The 19000-nt window shown below is 34.8% G+C and overlaps 1 protein-coding gene across 2 annotated transcripts in view; it reads right to left on the minus strand.

Moving 5' to 3' along the window:
• Positions 1-16993, minus strand: part of LOC136344652 (dendritic arbor reduction protein 1-like) — a 31832-nt gene extending 14839 nt beyond the window's left edge. Inside the window, exon 1 of one of the 2 annotated variants that reach the window (XM_066292308.1) lies at positions 16660-16993. In XM_066292308.1, coding sequence (XP_066148405.1) covers positions 16660-16770 — 111 coding nt within the window. In that variant the 5' untranslated portion in view covers positions 16771-16993. Of the gene's footprint in view, positions 1-16576 lie in introns of both variants that reach the window. The other variant, XM_066292309.1, reaches the window with a different exon arrangement.
• Positions 16994-19000: the final 2007 nt, after the last annotated feature.

The raw sequence follows: 19000 nt of genomic DNA on the forward strand, positions 1-19000 counted from the left end.
TGAATTATTTTTTTGTAAATTTCCTTCTTTTTTCGAGGTATTGTATTGGTATATTGTCGAAAAGAGATGTAGAGCTGATGAATGGGTTCTTACGTCAGAAACCGAAGAGGAGAGTCGACGTTCATCGTGAGAATGTGATCATGGCGAAATCTACGCCTCACTATAATTTTTTTGACCTTAGTCGATTCTTTGTAATATTACCCGCAAGTTCCGGTCAATTAGAGCCATAAAATTTTCGATTAATTGGTAACTGGCAGCTGTAAAAATTAACCATGTGAGGAGAATAATCTTAAAGCAGAATCTGCAAATACACATCTCGTCTAATGTCATAAACTCGAGATTAAACTAGAAAAAGTAATGGGAACTAACTGCCTCGAAGTGTAATATTATTATCTTTTTACCACGAGATGTGCTATTTCGATTAGTCGACTATGTTATAACATATCACATTATGGGTTAGAGGAGAAAATGCCATAAGAGAAAAAGGAAGCAAAAGGGCGTTTACACGCCTGGTTAAGGAAATAATAATTATGATCTAGTTTGAGACCTTCGAGAGGGGCAAAGAAAGTTGCCTCGTTGATCTCCAATAAAATTCCAAAGCAAAACCATATTTCAAATGGCGATTTTTTCCCCAAGTATTAATCTCGTTTGTACACGCACCGACAAGGGGCCGCATACCAGAATGCGGCAACGATACCAATCTTAAGCAAGAATAACAATATTTAGTTTCCTATAGAAGGCATAAGCCAATTGCTGTCGCAAATAAAGCAATCTTCCCGATATCTCGAAATGCGTTAGTAGTAATTCAGACGAAGGAAAAAATAATTGATCCGTAATGATAGTGACCAGACCCCTCTCTCTATATAGCGATTTCTCTTTAAATACGTCATAATTTACGAGATCTATACGACACATCTAATTCGATTTGGGTCAAGAACCAGGCGGCGATAAAAATTTATTGTCCTAACGGGAAAAAATGGTTCGATTGCTGAGAAAACAGGTGTTGGTGAGGCTATTTTTATTAATTTAATTAGAGCTCGTTAGTAGACCTAAGTAAACAGCCATTTTTATACTATTCATTCCGTATTGTATGGGCGAAGTGAAGCAAGGTTATACCTATAAATCTTCAAGCTTCACACTAAGCTTTTTATTCCGATTCTGGACATCTAAGTTTCAACTGCAAGGTAAAGAAAAAAGTGATTTGAGCACACCGCCCTCATTTCTGCCATGCAAGCATTCTAACTCCACTAGGAGTTAAAGGCGTGCACTTCAAGATAATTATTATTGAAAAAAAAAGAATTTAACTTTGTTCCATCTTCTGTGAAACGCCCCATGAATCTTCACCTAAGTAAAAATTTATTTAAACCACTTATAGAAAAAACCCTATAAATGAAAGTTCACTTTAAAGCCGTAGTAGCCGACAAATCAAAAATATATTGACAAAAAATACTAGTTAGCTTCTATGCCACTTGGATTTGAAACGTTTTGAAATGGAGAAGAGACTATTCTGGCATCCAGGAGATGACCAACCAAAAGCTTTTTTCCGCTTCTGAATAATATGGAGGATTATTGCTGAACTGTCTACAAAGTTACATTCAATAATTCAAAAATCCATAAGACCAGAGTGACTATAAATTTTCCAAATTTCTAAGCAATTTCATTTAGGTATGCTCCATTGAAAGAGGAGGCTAGAAAGAACCCAAGCAGGTATTTGAATTGCAAATAGGAAGGAATTTGAATAGGAAGACAACTATATAAAATCCGAATGAAATGCAAGGAACGTTCCAAAACGTTTTTCTGAACTAAAAATCTAAAATCTCTCATTCCAATGATTTGTGATCAATTTTTCAGTTCCCGGTAAGATCACTACACGCCTTCAGGCTCAGAAAACCGCATGGTAATTGATCAGTCTGATATTATCGATGCTAAAATTTTCGCCGAATTTTGGGCCTGGAAAGTCTCTTCGACCTTCTTATCATCTCAAGTCTTCTGGAGGTAAATCAAATTCAATTATCTCCCGATATGGACTCGCTAAAACTGCTTAACTCACACTTAACATTCCACTTGATCATAAGCTGACCGATTCCGTTAATATCTTGATTTATGCAAACACGTGTGGTAGTATATGGACATATAAACTAAAGCCATCTGAATATGTTTAATAAAAGTTATTTTTTGAAAAAACTCAATAAGTTTATTGGACGGCACTACAAATAACTTAATTTATTAGCTATTTTAAAAGTAATTTTCAATAGTGACACTAAGTTCCTATTTACTTCTTCGCGCCTTTAAAGATTAAAGAATATTAACGTCTAAAATCGTCATAAATCTAATGCTATTCTGATGTCCATTAGATTTTTAAATTTTGGCTTTCTTATGGCTTCTATCTAGGAATATTTCACGGTTTTAAGCGTGGTTTTCAACCGCTTAAGAATCTATTAAAAACATGTTTAAATCATTTGGATGAGGAATAATAGCGATGTCTTCGGTTCATGTAGGTCAACACCTACCGCAGCCCGCTGCACCATAAACCCAATCAAAATTAGATGTTTCTGATAATGAGCGTTAACTTCGAGAAAATCAACGGTTAATTGGCAGTAAAAACGTAGAAAAATGTCGTTGGGCAGAAGTTATTTGTCCGTAGCGGACCATGAATGGAGGTTATGAATGAAACGTGTTTACTCTCCAAGATGAACAGGAAATGAATAATGCAAAGGAATTCTAATGGCGAGGTTGCCACTTGCTGTAATTTAACCCACGAAAAGTAATTTCGCAAAATAACTGGGACAAGGGGGTGATACCATCCTGCAGAAGCGAGAGGTAATGTTAGCTCAGTTGTAGGTACATGTAATCGGGAAAAATATTCAACGGTTTGGCAATGTAGATTTTTTTACTTTTTGCTTATTAACGCCACCTACGCCAATGGAATTTTTAAAGGAAATCCACAGAAGTTCTGGATGTACTTGCGGAAAACAATCAGTCGTTCAGCCACACGTCAGTGGCGAAATTTTCTATTTTTGCTTTTGGAAAACATTCGTAAAATGCAAACGCTTTGATAAACAAATTGTGATTTAGAAAAATTCAGTATCTACGTCTATGAAGCTTGTCGAAATATATAGAGCACCGATAGAAGTAGTCTGTAGAAAAAATCTAGTGTAAAATTGAGCCCCGGTGGCGACAAAAATCTGTTCTTGTCTAAAAAAGAGTTTTTTGGACAAAACATTCATAATTTAAGAAAAACTGAGCCTCCGCCAATGAAACAGAAATGGAAAAACTGCAGGAACTCTTTACCAGAATTCCAGTGGCAGCACCAATGTCCTTTTTCCCAGATATCCAAAGTATAATACAGAGATCCACAATTGCTTTTCTCACCAAATGGTGGCTTGACCTAGTTATTGATCTCTTAAACCCAGCATCGGTATAATGGCTTCTGATTGCACCTCCCCAGCGAAACCCATAATGGCACCTGCATCCAACTGACCTAACCGAGTTTTTAAGCTCAATTAGCACTTAACCGACCAGAACCAGACCCGTCATAAAGCCGAAAATGGAGCATTAAGGTGAGTACCACATCTCAATTTCAAAGGGGCGTAGAGGCAATAAATTAAAACTAAATACTTTCTCCTGGTAATTGCAAGGTACCGCCGTATTTGTTTTTTGTGCCCGACGAAAAAGTGACCGTTGGCCACGCGTAATTTACCCGAAATTATCGTCGCAACATCTACAATATAGCCTTTTTATGGCCATTTTTCTCCCCAGTGGCATCTACATAACATGGCCGTTTATTCGCCAATTTTCGATTTTTCACAGAGCGGCGTAATTATGGCCGCGATTACGCTTAATTACGCTCTCGATAGCACCGCAAAGGTTTATACAGCGCTCATCAGCAGGTAATCGCTTAAGTACTTTATCAATCTAAATCTTCATCTAAAAATGCTAATTTGCTTGCTTGAGGTTCATGCTAGATTTCTCCTCGTTTTTGTGTGATATTTAATTCGGTTAAAAATGGTTAGGTACTTAACTTCGGGTTCAAACTAACAGAAAAACAAGAGCGTTAGCCAAAGGCTAAACATCGACAAAAGAAGATCGAGAAAAAGTTATAAGAACTGCTGTAGTCGTTTAAGCAAGCTACGGTGCTGCAATCCTCTGGGAAATGTTGCTGTTTTTGGTACTATGGAATTAAATATTTTTGCGAGGGCCCATTAAAAAGCCAAGTCACATAATATGCAAAGTATGAAATGAATAAAGTGGTACTGCGCCTTCGGCAATAGTGGCGCTGCTTTTAAACTTCATTTAAAATAACCCAAAACAGATATACATAAAAAAATACTTAAATTACGTCGAGATTACTCGAAGACACCGCATTGAAAATAATTACTACTAAAACTAAATTATCTGTTAAAACGTAATAAAACGAAAAGTAATTAAATTTTGCTTATAAGAACCACAATTTTAAGAGGTCCAGGTAACAAATCTGAAGTTTTATAGAAGAAAGTTTGGGCTATAATGTGACATAATACACTGCCTACATACCCAATACTTGCATCAGTTTCACATTTCAAAAATTGTGTAATTAGCTGGCATATTCTTACTTAATCAGTTGTGTCATTCGCAAATTCAGGACATCTCCAATGAGTTCTTCGAACGAGTGTATTATTAGGCACATTCCTGCCTGCAGTACCTACTTATAACTGATCACAATCTTACTCGAAGAAGTCCTGGTTTCTTGAAACTTTAGATCACAAATGCCCAGTTATGTGGAAGAAATAACTAGTGACATATTCCGTATTTAATAGCCTCTATTAGCATTTAAAGAGAGAGTAATTTAATGAGTTCATGGCATATTCCTGCCTGCAGTGCCTAGTTGTACCATATTATAGTCTTGCTTCTTGCAGTGTGAAGGAAATTTCCAATAAGTGATAACCAGTGGAATGTCTTATCTCTGATGTCTACTATTAGTTATCGAAATATGTGAAATTAAAAGGCGTTCCATGTTTTCGAGGATGGAGTTCACATTTTTGTCAATATGGGGCCATTTGAGAGCAAAAAATGTTTTATTGTGGAGAAAATAACCAGTGGCATATTTGTTCAAGATCAAATAAAATCTGGTTCAAAATGACCTGCATTTCTAGTAATTCAGAATTCAGACAAAAAAATTGGTATTGACTGTTAAGAAAATAACAAGCGGCATATTAGGAATGTAATAGCTGTTATTAGATCTCGAGACATGCATGCATGGTAAAGCCTACAGGGTGTAACATATCACCACGAAGTCAGTTCAGGGGGCGGTAGTACTCCGCAAAATAATTGGGTAAATGCTGACGGACCCGTGGCCAAAAATGTGCCTTTTTCGATACAGAGGGTGGCGAGGTGTCACATTTCTTCTCATATTTTGCGTTTTTCTCGCATATGTCTGAGTTAAATTTTTTAATTTTCGTTCACCTGTTTCATTTTAAAACATTTTAAAACAAAATGTCACAATCGTGGGCAGCCATATACAGGGTGTTATGTTTTTTGGTTATGTACAATTTTATGCTTTGCATCTTTTATTTTGGGACACTCTGTACGAATTCTGATTCCAAATTCAAATTATTCCTTGAATTCTTTAGTTTTTTGGTCTTCTGCCGTATTTTCGTGTCTTTCACTGTTTTCGTGGAATTTCTCAAAATATCTATCGATGCAAATTAAGCACGTAAGGGAACTAGGGAAAAAATTATCAACTGGCTTATTGATCGATTATCTGAAGTAATTCGTAGCATATAATCAAATTTCTTAAAATAGAAAACTAAACTAAAATAAAATTATAGATATTGTTGAACGAGTTTCTTGAAACAATGCGAAACTTTGTCACCCTGTATATCCAAAATGGTGCGTTTTTGACCAAGGGTCTATTAGCATTTTTGGCATTATTTTACAGAGCGCTATCGCCTCTCGAAATATCTCCATGGCGATATGTCCCTCCACATATGTCCTTGGGTACCCAGTTGAATTCTAGCTCAACATGTTCGCGCACGTTTTGCCAATTTTCTGATGAGTTTAGTGAATTTTGTGTTTCAATAACCATCACTAGTCCTTGACATGCGCGCAAACTGGGGGCATATTCTGGTTCGTTGAGCAAAACTTAAATATCGCCGATAGAAATCCCGATATGGAGAATATGCCCTAAAATCTGCATAAAATAAACAAGTTGAGAAAGACATATTGTTGTTTAGTACCCTAAAGCCAAAGCTCGCTCAAAACTCAGACCTGTAAAAATAATTTCGGGGCGTAAATGTGCAGCTTTGGGCAATAAGTTCTGGAACTACAACAATAACTATTGATATAACGCAAGATTGGCAGCAGATATGAGTTATCGTCAGATGTGTAACTAAAAGCACATTTTCTGTGACCTGACTTAAACAGTCCTTATTTCTAGGAAAATCAGAACAGAATAATTGAATGTTGGAATGTAAACTGTAGAACTTATGATATTGCACGATAACAAGTGACATATCTCGCATTTAAGTACAGTTACGAGTTCTGAAAGATAAGTAATTACATGGCATATTCTTTGTTAGGTGTTCGGAATTGAAATCTTACCAAAACCAGCCTCGATTTGGTTGTGTTAGACAAACTTTCAGTTCGGTATTTTTCGTTCATTACAACCACTTGGGCAAATACGATTCCGGTTTTTAGGTATCGAAAGAAAAGGTTTTCTTAGTAATACAGCGACATTTTCTAGATTGACAACCCCACTGCGACTGCATAACAACTGGAAAGGGGCATTAAAAGAAACGTGTTAAAACCTAGATCCAAAGTAAACTAAATCCGGAAATGTTCTCATACACCCCAAAATAGTGTAAATTTCTTCGGGCCATAACTTTACACAAGACATTATATCCTCTGGCAGACAAACAATGAGTTTTATAGCGTTTCCTTTGTCATTTTCAAGCATTTCTATTTACAGTGCGTCCTGATTGCCTTGTACGTGTTAAGACGAACGTTGTAAATCAATTGTTTAGCATATTTTGTTACACTGACAACCGTACATGCAGAATATTAATCGAATTGGGATTAGTGGCTATGCTTTATGGTTACTACAGTATAATGTTATGCTAGGACGTAGACCTATATTCCTGCTTAAAAAAATGACATATTTTCATACTTATCACCGATTCTATCGTGCGGTCTTAGGCGTTCATGAATGGATGGATTAGCCTTTGGATATAAACGGTGTGCATGAGTCACTTAAAGGTCGCAAATACTGCACCGAAAAAACTGATAATTTATATCGCAAATTTAGCATAATTGCATTAAAAGTAACCGTTAACAGTTGACTTGCAGCAGTTTCCCATATTAAAGAGCTCTTGCGTCTAACCGGCAAGAATGCCGCCATAATTAAATACAATGTCACTTATTAAAAATCATTGAATAACTTCAATTAAGCTGAACTTTAAAGCAAATCGACTAATATATGGAATTGCTTAGATAAATTATTGTGGTCAGTTGTGAAAGAATTTTTTTCCGACTTGGGATATGGCAGCGATCCATTAACGTGTAACATAAAAATCAATGTCCTTGGAATGGGGAATTTTAATAATGTGGAGCCGCTTTTTTTAATTAGATGTTACAGATTAATCATTAGGAAACGAAGCCTCGAACGTCAGATTTAATTGATCTGATTATAAATTGGACGAAAATGTGCCGTTAATGACAGTATTCGTTAAGTATCAATGAAGTGATCTGCGCTTTGGTTGCTTTGGGCTGCCATGTTCCATGTGTGGCAGGCCGTTTTTTGGCGAATTTCAACGTTAAGTGAACTGTCTTGCGGGCATTGGAAAACCAGAAAAGGATGCACACACATATACAGGGCGAAGCACCAAGAGCGCCTCGGGGTATTTCGTCCTAATTAATAATTTAATCGAAAATTGTTTTCAGAGGTGTATGTAGGACATTGCAAGGTACATTTTAAAAATATTTTCATTTATACAGGGTGTATGTAAAAAAAGATACATCTCAAATTGATGTTTTTTTTTAATGGAACACCCTACATTTTATTATATATTTGGAATTATAAGAAGAAAATAGTATAAGTTTGCATAACACACATTGGATCTAAAACAATCGCTTTTTGAGAAATTTTAGAAAATATGAAAATGCAAGAGTTAAGAAAAATTTGTTTTGCTAGGTGAAATGAGCTACTTGGCTATTATTTCTTAGGTACAAACTAATCTTCAAACTAGAATGAATTATTTACTAAACTGATATACAAGGTAAGCAAAAAGAGTGGTCAAATTTTACTCCCTTATAATTTAGCATAACTTTCTTATTTCAAATGGAATATACAGGGTGTCCCACAAGTGTTTCATTATATTTCAGTGGGTAATAGTACATTGAAAAATAATATGACTCCCTATATAAACCATATTCCAATAATGCTTCATTAAGAAGATACAGGGTGTTAAACTTTACTTAAAAAATCTAACTTTTATTGATATATTCAAACCCGTTTGAGATATGTAAGTGATGGAGCACCCGCACATTTTCATAGGGATGCGAGAGAAGTTCTCAACACTATGTTTTCCCGAAGATGAATTGGGCGTAGTGGTCCTCAGTTGTGGCCCGCAAGATTGCCCGATCTTACCAGTACGGATTTTTTTATGTGGGGCTACATTAAAGATGTAGTGTACAAATTACCACCAACAACAAAGGAGGACATGAAAATTCGAATTCAAAATGCATTCAAAGAAATAACACCAGACATGTTATCAAAAGTGAAATTTTCTTTTCAAAAACGTATTCAATTATGTATTGAAAATGATGGCCATTATTTCGAATATTTACTGCAAATTTTAAATTTTTTTGGGAATCTGTTAAACTGTAATAAATACTTTTAAAATTCGTCCTCTATAATTAGCTTTCTTTAATAACCATAGCAACTAATGCAAGGCATAACCTGGCAATAATTTGTATTATTTAATGTTATTGTTGAAAATTTAATAAAATTTCATATTATGGCAAAACGGTAAAAGATAGGTATAAAACACTATAGTATCAATTGAAAGGGAATTAATTAGTGATTCTAAGTAATACATAAAAATGTATATATTCGATTTGAAATAAGAAAGTTATGCTAAATTATAAGGGAGTAAAATTTGACCACTCTTTTTACTTATCCTGTATATCAGTTTAGTAAATAATTCATTCTAGTTTGAACATTAGTTTGTACTTAAAAAATAATAGCCAAGTAGCTCATTTCACCTAGCAAAAAAAAATTTTCTTAAATCTTGCATTTTTAGATTTTCTAAAATTTCTCGACAAGCGATTGTTTTAGACTCAATGTATGTTATACAAACTTGTACCATTTTCTTCTTATAATTCCAAATATGTAATAAAATATAGGGTGTCCCATTAAAAAAATCATATGTTTGAGATGTATCTTTTTTCATATACACCCTGTATAAATGAAAATATTTTTAAATGTACTTTGTAAGGTTCTACATACACCTCTAAAAACAATCTTCGATCAAATTATTAATAAGGACGTAATACCCCGAGGCGCTCTTGGTGCCCCACCCTGTATATATATATACAGGGTGGGCCACGAGTAACGCCTCGGAATTTCATGACAAAGCCAAGAGATTTTTTAACTGTTTCTTATTTGAGGTGTATACAGACTAACTAGAGCTATATTTTAAAATTATTATTTTTCTAGTACTTGTATTAGGACTCTTTTCAATTGATCCTAATATCAGATATTGATTTTCTTCAATATCGGTCACAAATCCTTTTTTGTTTTCTTTCGCATAATTAACACTACCCGACGCGCGAAAATTCACCAAGAACCTTCCAAATACCCGTCTATTTGGATGTCTTCGATCCGGATACTTTTGGGCATAAACTCTCGATGCCAAAAGGCAATTTTGCTGACATTCTCCTATCACCATAATCATGTCTATTCGTTCTGGTGTCGAATAGGAAAACATCTTTCCAATTAAAATTTTTTAACACTTCAAATAAATAAATCATTTTTAACTAAATATGACAGACCTAAACAAGATGGCAATGTAACTTAATTTCAAAATTGCATGGACATCTTAGCAATTTCATATGGCATAATTTTAAAATTGGGGATTTAGATATTTTTATAAAAATGTATGTTTTTTGCGAAAATGAGTAGAGCTAGGTATAGAGAACCCTAATGATGTTCGATAGATAAGTAAATTTGGCATTTAACAGTAACACAACATACCGGGTGTCCCATTTAAATTAAAAAAGTTATTAACAGTTAAAAGTTGAACGAATTTGGCGCTATTTTTAGAACACCCTGTACAATTCGCCGACTTTTTGAAACTTACAGTACAAAATTTGATCCCTTGATGGCTTCCTATTAAAATTTTGTTTTAAAAACTTAAATATGGGATGAGAGATTGGGTGTTGAAAATTATCTTGCATCTTGACAAAAACTGAATTATTTCAAAAACTGTTAGTTAGATACCATAAACCTTAATACAACTTAATTTCATTTTAATGGTTGGGTTAAAAAATTATATAATATACAGGGGATCCCATTTAAAAAAATGCAATTTTAATCAATTACATGTGTTTGGGACACTCTGTATACTTCGAAAATAATTTTAAAATATAGCTCTAGTTAGTCTGTATACACCTCAAATAAGAAACAGTTAAAAAATCTCTTGGCTTTGTCATGAAATTTCGATGCGTTACTCGTGGTCCACCCTGTATATATATATATATATATATGTATATATACATTTTTTACTCATGAGCAGCTACCCCTACTAATTGATTAATTTCAAATGGAAGGGTACCCATGGTAATACATGATGAAAAATCATTTAATAAGAGATATAATGGTATACTCAGAACTAAAACTGGATCTACAGTTCTTTAAAAAATACCATTACTGGACCCAACTCACTATTACTTCATACAAAAGTGAAATTTCTACAATAAATGCTCAAATTGGGCTCTAGTAGCAATTTGGCAATGACTCGGCCGTTTTTCGACTTCTGTTATGCAATTAGCCAGTGTTGTTTCTGTTATTAATTCTAGTTTTGTTTGAATTCTAAGATGTAAATTTTGTGGTCTATTTTTGTAAACTGAACTTTTTAAGTGACCACACAAAAACAAAAAAAATCGAGGGTTATAAGATCTGGAGATCGTGACGGCCATTCCATTGCGCTTCTTCTATCGATCCATCTCCGAAATCTCATCAAAATACGCTCTCACAGGCACAGTATAATGAGGTGGTGCATCATCTTGTCGGAACGAAATATTATTGGCTAGTTGTTCCTCATTTTCTTTTAAAAAAAATTGTTTTTAATGATTTTCCACATATGTTAAATTCACTGGCAGACTGTATGGGGGTTTAATCGATAGATAGAAGAATGCGTCTTGTCTTATCGCCACCAGTTACTCTTCGAGATCTTCTACATTTTGAAACAGCTTTTACACTTCCAGTTTGTTGAATTTTTTTAATAAGCCGACAAACTACACTTTTATCGATATGTTGGTCTGGATGTTTCTCATTAAATATTGGACCACATCTACTTTTTTTTTTTGCGAACTGCAGAGCTCAAAGAGGTTAAAATTTCTGTTGTTTCCTTCTCAGATGATAGATTCTTTTGGTTTATGTTCTAACTGTAACAGATAACTAACAACTGAATTTAACGTAATGAATTCTATGAACACCAAAATATTTGATATTAAAAACTTGTTTACGTTGAAGATGATTTAGAATTTCTACATCTTTTTGTCATTTTTTCACTCTCTTTAATAATTAAATAAGAAAGGATTGTTTATCTAGGAAAAATCGCAGAAACAAGTTACCCACCTATTGGTCTTTTCGCCTTTTGTTGTCCTCAATGTTTGTAATTTTATCAAAAATTCTAAAAGTTCTTTGATGATTTCATTTTGTGGCCTAAGGAACCAATCAAGATCTAAATCCTTATTAAGACGTTATATTAAACAGTGTAAGAGCTCTTCTTGCAAGAAGCCATTTTATATGACAAACATTACGTACTCTTAACTATCTTTATTTCAACTCTTTAGAATTGCTTTATGAATGTTTTGGACATAAATTTCTTAGTATTTTCATAGAATATTTTTTTAGTACAATAATAATATTAATGATAGTAATAATAATAATAATCGTTTATCTAAGGAGATAACATGTGCGTAGATTACAGGTTATGTCCATTATGTCCATAATTACGAGAGACAATGATCATGGTAGTCATTATTTTTTTTATGAACGAATTGCAATTCTTACGCACATAAACATTCAAGTACGTACCTGATGATGCGGTTTTAATAGATAGAAACACCACAAGTATCTGTTAACAAGTTCTGACCGGAATTATTGAGTGGGAGGGAAAGATCTTGATAGGCGATTGGTAGGTGCCTGATACCTCAAACTGGTATGTTCTTTCTTTGTTGCATTCATAGAAGGAAGTTACGATAAGGTACGTCAATTTGGAGTATCAAACGCATTTCACTCGCCTCCAGGAGTCGTATCATTTGTGGCAGTTTCAACACCACCAGTCTTAGTTTCTGAATGCGTAACGCAAGCCGTTCAGCTTAGATTCCAAAATTAGACCAATGTGGTCCTCAAGAAAGTGTCTCATCTACACGTACATATATCATGAAATTTGCCATAGTTTTTTTCGGCAAGTAGATCATTGTGGCACTATGTGATAAACGTTTATTGGGGAGTGCGGTGAGATGTAAAAGGCAGCAAACGCAACTAAGTTTAACAATGAAATAAAAAAATACAATTTTTTCTGTTATTGTGGCTAATCCAGCACCGAAGAAACTGCTACAAAACGATGCAGAGAGCGCCTCCCTTCAGACTGTAGAAAATCAACAGTATTGCCGCTCAGGCATGTCTCAGTAAAACAATAGAATTTTATGTTTAAACGCGAATAATTTATAGTCAGGTAATTTAAGTACCTGGTCGTTATTCCCCTAACATTCAGAAGCAGAATATCATTCATCAGAGTCGTAAGACAATGATTATCTTTCACAGAGTCGTCATATTGAGGCATTAACTTATTTGTATAGGAACAGCTACTTTGTAGATGGTTTTTGTTGGTTTCTCCTGTCTTTTTATTATGGCAACTTTAAAACTCAAATAGTGGTTACAATTCTAAAATAATCAACTTGAATGGACCAATACAACTCTCAAAGCAATTAATACAAGAAACAGAAAAAACTTCGTCATAATAGCTGAGCAAAAACGTCGAGAGAATTGATCTCTTCCTTAATGTTTGTAATAAAATGTTTTGATATGTTTTAAACATTTTGTTAGAGACTGATAGGTGAGTGTAAAATAATCATTTTCATCTAGATTGACAGAAAAACTGAGAAAATTTCGCGAGCATGGATATAGAAGAGTTAAAAAAATCCATGGTTCTGTTAATTGTCTTTTCATGAAGCTCATTGAGCGACTTTTCTTAAAGCATTTTAGTTGATATTTCAGCTTTTTTACTACGCAGTATCAGTCTTTAATTAATTAATTTCCATGGATTAATTGGACTTTCAAGAGATGTTTTAGTTTTGTAGAATTTTAAGTATCAGACGTGCATTGAAAGTAATTGATTGTTTTTTGGCCAACATGCATGAGTTAATGCGGTATCATAAAAGCTCCAGTGCATGTATTGCAGTGCACGAGTGCTTTTTTCTATTGCTTCATCCTATTCCAAAAATGTTCTACAATTGTCTGTGCACAAAATGAGGAGAATTTCATGAAGCATGTGCCACGTGGTTGTGACACTTTTGTGGAATTTGCGGTTCTAGACATTGACAGAAATTTTATGACGTTGAAATTATGATATTAACGTCATAAAATTTCTGTCAAAGTCAATCAATTTTGTGGCGTTAAAATGTCTCTCAGTGTCTATTGCTGCGGTTACAACTGTTACTTAATACGAAAGCATCAGATATTTAGTACAGAACAGGAGGTGAATGAAAATCTCTTAAAGTTACGAATTTCAATGCGCATGACAACGGCAACTAATACACCAGAAGCCTTACGAGAATCACGCCTTAAAAATTAAAAACCCAGAAATATCCGATCTATCACCTTCTAACATTGTAGAAATCTGTTTTACCAATCAAAACCCAAATATTGATCTACCGATAGCAAAGTACGAAATCAGACTAATTATGCATCGTATTGATTAAGAAACGATCGTAAAATTTATGGTCTCTAAAGTGCAACGATAGAAAGGTGTACACACATAATAAATGAACGATGGCTAATTGTTTATTAATACTTACTTACTGAGCAAATAAGACGGTATTAATTATTTCAAGTTGTTATTAGGGAAGTCCGGTTTGTGATAGGAACTTACTGTATCGCTGCACCTAGGGAAATTTTAAAAATGGAAATACAGAGATGGATCCAACTGCGAAAGCATGCTCTGTTAATAACAAAGATATTACTTGTTGGGATAGGCATAAGCATTTAATTTTTTCCGTTCCGTATTCGTTATCGATTAAAATTAATCAAGTTGCTATTAAATAATTAAGGCGCTTAAGCTAAATGGGCTGATATCATGTAATGGGCTTGAGAACTTCAAGCGATATTTATCTGGAGGTTCTTAATCGACTAAAAATTGCCTATTTTCGCGGTTGAATGGGCACGTAAGAATATGAGTAGCGTTGGTTCTGCTAGTAGTTAAGTGCCATAAAAGTGGCTTACATCCCCCTATAGAAACTATAATATAAAGTCCATAAACGTCGCGGTGTTGGGTATGGAATAAAAGTTAATTCCACAAATGAATTTTGACCGCATGTAAAACCATAAAGTTTAACTCTTCTTTTGCTGGGGCTATGTGGGTACGACAAGCGCGATTTACCGCTCGTTTATTGTAAGATTTCCACGTGTTTGCGCAACCCAGGGCCGAGTAATTATAAACTTAAGCGATTGGATCTTGATAAGGCATTGAATTGATTAGATTCAACAAATTGCACGGTGTCAATTTTTAAACGGGACACGCATAATGAAATAATATACTGTGCGAATATAAAGTTAGGTATTTATTAGTGAGGCTCGCTTTTAGGTGGTGCTGGGTACCGATACCATCGCAAGTTAAGTGTGAACTCATTCTTTGGCCATAAATCAACAAGTCGCGAAACCTTGGCCAGATTTGGCCTTAATAACAATATTATTCCAATCTCATTGAGGTTATTCATGATAATTTCGCTATGCACGTCTTGGTGATGCGGAAATATTGACAGGCTCAATGCCAATCAAGGGATACAAGAGACGATCAAAAATGTCCTAAATGATTTCGAGATCGATATTACAAAATGGAAAAAAATGAACGGAAAATTCAATGCAAGTTGGAGAGCGCTACTTCGTTTTGAATATACAAAATTGAAGCAACTTGCAAATGTTCTAAATCGCATACTTTCATTCCTTGATGGTCTTCGGATAATTAATATTCAGGTTCTTCTCTTTTAAATTAAATGCAATGCGTCAAATTTGGAACCTACTTTCATACCAAGCAAATGTTTCGGATAATCTGGATTTAAATTAAAAAAAGAGCTGATTATGGAGTATGATGTTTTACGCACGCGTCTTTGCTTCTGCCGATTCTATCCGCACCACAGCACGCAGGGAAAATAACATTTTCTGGAAATCGCCCGTTTAAGAGGGCTATTGGTCTGTGAAAAGAAAGATCGGTGAGATTGCTAGTGCCCAGAATTTAATACCTCTTAGCGGTACTACTCCGGCCACAAATTTAACCGCTGGAGAGCTCTCACCCTTAGAAAAAAAATCGATGTCATGAGAGAAAATTCGCGAACTTCAAATCGTAATCCAAATTTTCATCTGCGAGAGGGAACTGCGGCGGTCCCTTGTTTGTGGAAAAATCAAAACCAAAAAAGTTGCTAATCCTAAAATGCTAGTTCTTTTAATTGTAATTTCTGTTGTAATTGTAATTGAGGCTGTTTCCTTGGCAATTCAAAAAATTCGACCATTGGTCAATTAGTTAAGAATTTGCCTCTCAAGCTGTGCATTTTGACTAAACCAGCAAACATGTTGCTCTCCGAGAAACAAAATTTTAAGTTGAAGAGTTTAGGTTAGTTCAGGTTAGTTTTATTTATGAAATCGGACGTTTCTTACGATTGTTTTTTAAGTTTATCTCAAGGCTACTTCGCATTTGGATGGGGAGAGAGGTTAATTTTGAACTTATCCACACCGGTACGGTGATGTGTCGAAATTGGTGAGAAGGGCTAATTTGAAATTTGAGAGAAGTCTGTGCTTAAGATGTTCTTTTGGACGATTGGGGGTGTGCAGGTTAGCGCAGGACTGACATCCCTTGACGAAGTGAGAGCGAAAAGTGTTAGTTGCGCTAGAATTTGGCGAAAAGGCTTTTCTAAATGTAAGATGAGTTTCTGTTTTAAAACCTTATTATTATGCCGGGGAGATGCAATTGCTCCCGATACCATGCAAAAAGAAAAAAAAATGTTTTTTTTTTGTTTTTTTTTTTTCAATTCAGTCAAAGTGTCGTTGAGATTTTTCTCGCCGCCCGCACCAACACCAACAAAACGAAAATCTACTTACATTTGAGGACAAAATCATCATAATTACAAGACACAAAAAACTGAGCGCTCTAACCCTACGAGAACAGTACAAACAGCACTTACTAGGAACATACTAAATTCGGTCAAATCCAAAATATCTTTAAAAAATAAACTGTTATCCAGGTCGGGCGGAATTCTCGAGGCACAGTCCGATCCGTCAACGACCAGCAACATCTGAAGACATCGAATCACTCAAAAACTGATCGGGCATAAAAATCGCGCGCCGACGACGTTTCGGCCGCCTCAGAAGCAAACCGCTTCAGTGCATATGTCACAGTACACTGCGATTGAGATTGAAGAGTGGACGAAAAACAAAAACGTGTCGGCAAATACGCGAGCGCGATCTAGCGGTAAGCGCGCGCTCTCTGTCCAACCGTGAACGACGCTCAATGGCTGCTTCAGCACTAATTCAAGAGTTAGTTGGTCTGGTCTTCGGGAATGGTCAACCTTCCAGTCACCAAATAATAAAAGGCAACATGGTGGGGGTGGTTAATGAATTATTGTTCGTATTATCTCTACGGCGGATTGTCGGGAAACGGAGGTAAAAGGTGAACACGCTTATGCAGATGAGTGCGCCGTGGCTGATGGTGCTTTTGGCATATAATTTGGTCGTATTGATCGTGATTATGATGGATCGTTACGGGTTATGCACCACACATGGTTTATTCATGATATAAGTAGATGGTGGATGACCCACATCTTACTGGGAGGAGAGTATAGTTACCCAATGATAACTATAATTTGTAACAATTCGGAATTTGAGGAAACACTTCAACCTTTCTATATTAATCTTGAACGATTTTATTCCTTCAATATCTTCAAATTGGGTATTCAATCCTTAAAATCGAAGGGCTGTATTTTTTTCCAGAAAAGGGAGGCTGAAACCAAAAGAAATGCGATTAATATAGAGAACTGAAAAGAATGACACATCAAATTTTGGGGTTTTTAAATTAATTTTAGCAAATATGAGGAGTGTTAGTGGCTATTTAACATTTATTTGCAGTATTCGTGCATTCAACAGAAGACGCCCTTTTCTAGGGGAACATAATAATTATAGTTATTAATAAAAGTGGAGATTTTACGTTCCATCCCCATCGCACTAGATAATCCCCCATTCTATCTCCCGAGAAATCTAATCCAAATCGCTCATGTTTGCAATGGAACCCCGATCATCTAATTTCAATAAATTTGGTGGCTCGTTTCTACATGTTCTCTCAACACTTAATCGAATTGGATTAAAAGTTCAATACTTCAGGTCAAATTGTCCCACAGTTAGCTGGAATTTTCTCGTTTACTCCTTTTTCAGATTTTTGCTCAAGAGCAAATTGATGTGTTTTTTTCGTGCTTTCTAAAATGCGAATTTTCAACTAAGAAAGAACACTATTTTCCTGTTTTGACTAAATAAATCCAACATAAATCATTTAAAAACACCTGATATTCCTATCTTGTAGCAACTATCAACGGTTAAAATTGAAGGGAACAGCCCTTTTGTATGAAGCGAAATTCGAAAATTTGTTTATGTATATATATATATATGTATATCAAGAGTATGTCACATTCGGTATTTGGTCGATCTAAAAAATTTCCATTTTTAATTTTTCTAATTTTGTAAAATTTTACGCAAAGACCAAAATATGCGAAATTTATTAGGTTGCTATGGAAACCTAACAAAAACCCAATTTTTGATTGGCTAAAACATGAACGAAAGAAATTTTCACTATAATTATTTTTTCTAAAATGACTTCCAGAGTCCTATTTTTTTTATTTGATTGCATTTCATTCATTTTTTCTATTTTATTTTTTATTCTCCATTTTCATCATTGCGCTGATTACATATTCCGAAATTTGCTTTGCGCCTTCAATGCTCTTCTCTTAAGGTTGTTTACTAAGGATGAGATGTCAGGTTTATAATTTTAAATTAATAAACTTAAGGAAAAAAATTATTCAGGTGAGTTGTCATTTTTCACGTCTTTAAACAATTTATTGTCAGTTATGTTGAAAAATATTTTCAAATAAAGCTTGACAGGCTTAGGGTCAATTTACTCAGATTCGGTAACAAAAATTCTGGATACTTTAAATGGGAAAATGTGACCCAAACTAGCTGCAGGGATCCTTAAACATGAAATCACAAAATTAGAAAATAGTTCAGGCATACCTGTAGAAGAGGGGTGAGTAATTCCTCCAAGTAATTCTTTATCGAGACAGGTCAAGTTATATACGGATTTAGCCACACATTTGATAAACGCTTTTTAATAAGAAAACTTGGTCTAAGACAAATCTAATGACTTTCAGATTCTACAGGTTTTGGTCAAGTTGAATTCAGATTGGATTGGATAGATACCTCTTTAAACGTATCTATGTTAAACTTGACCTATAGTAAGTCAGAGTAGATCAGACGAGCAAT

The sequence above is a fragment of the Euwallacea fornicatus genome, chromosome 17 (assembly GCF_040115645.1).
Source record: "Euwallacea fornicatus isolate EFF26 chromosome 17, ASM4011564v1, whole genome shotgun sequence".
Lineage (NCBI taxonomy): Eukaryota > Metazoa > Arthropoda > Insecta > Coleoptera > Curculionidae > Euwallacea > Euwallacea fornicatus.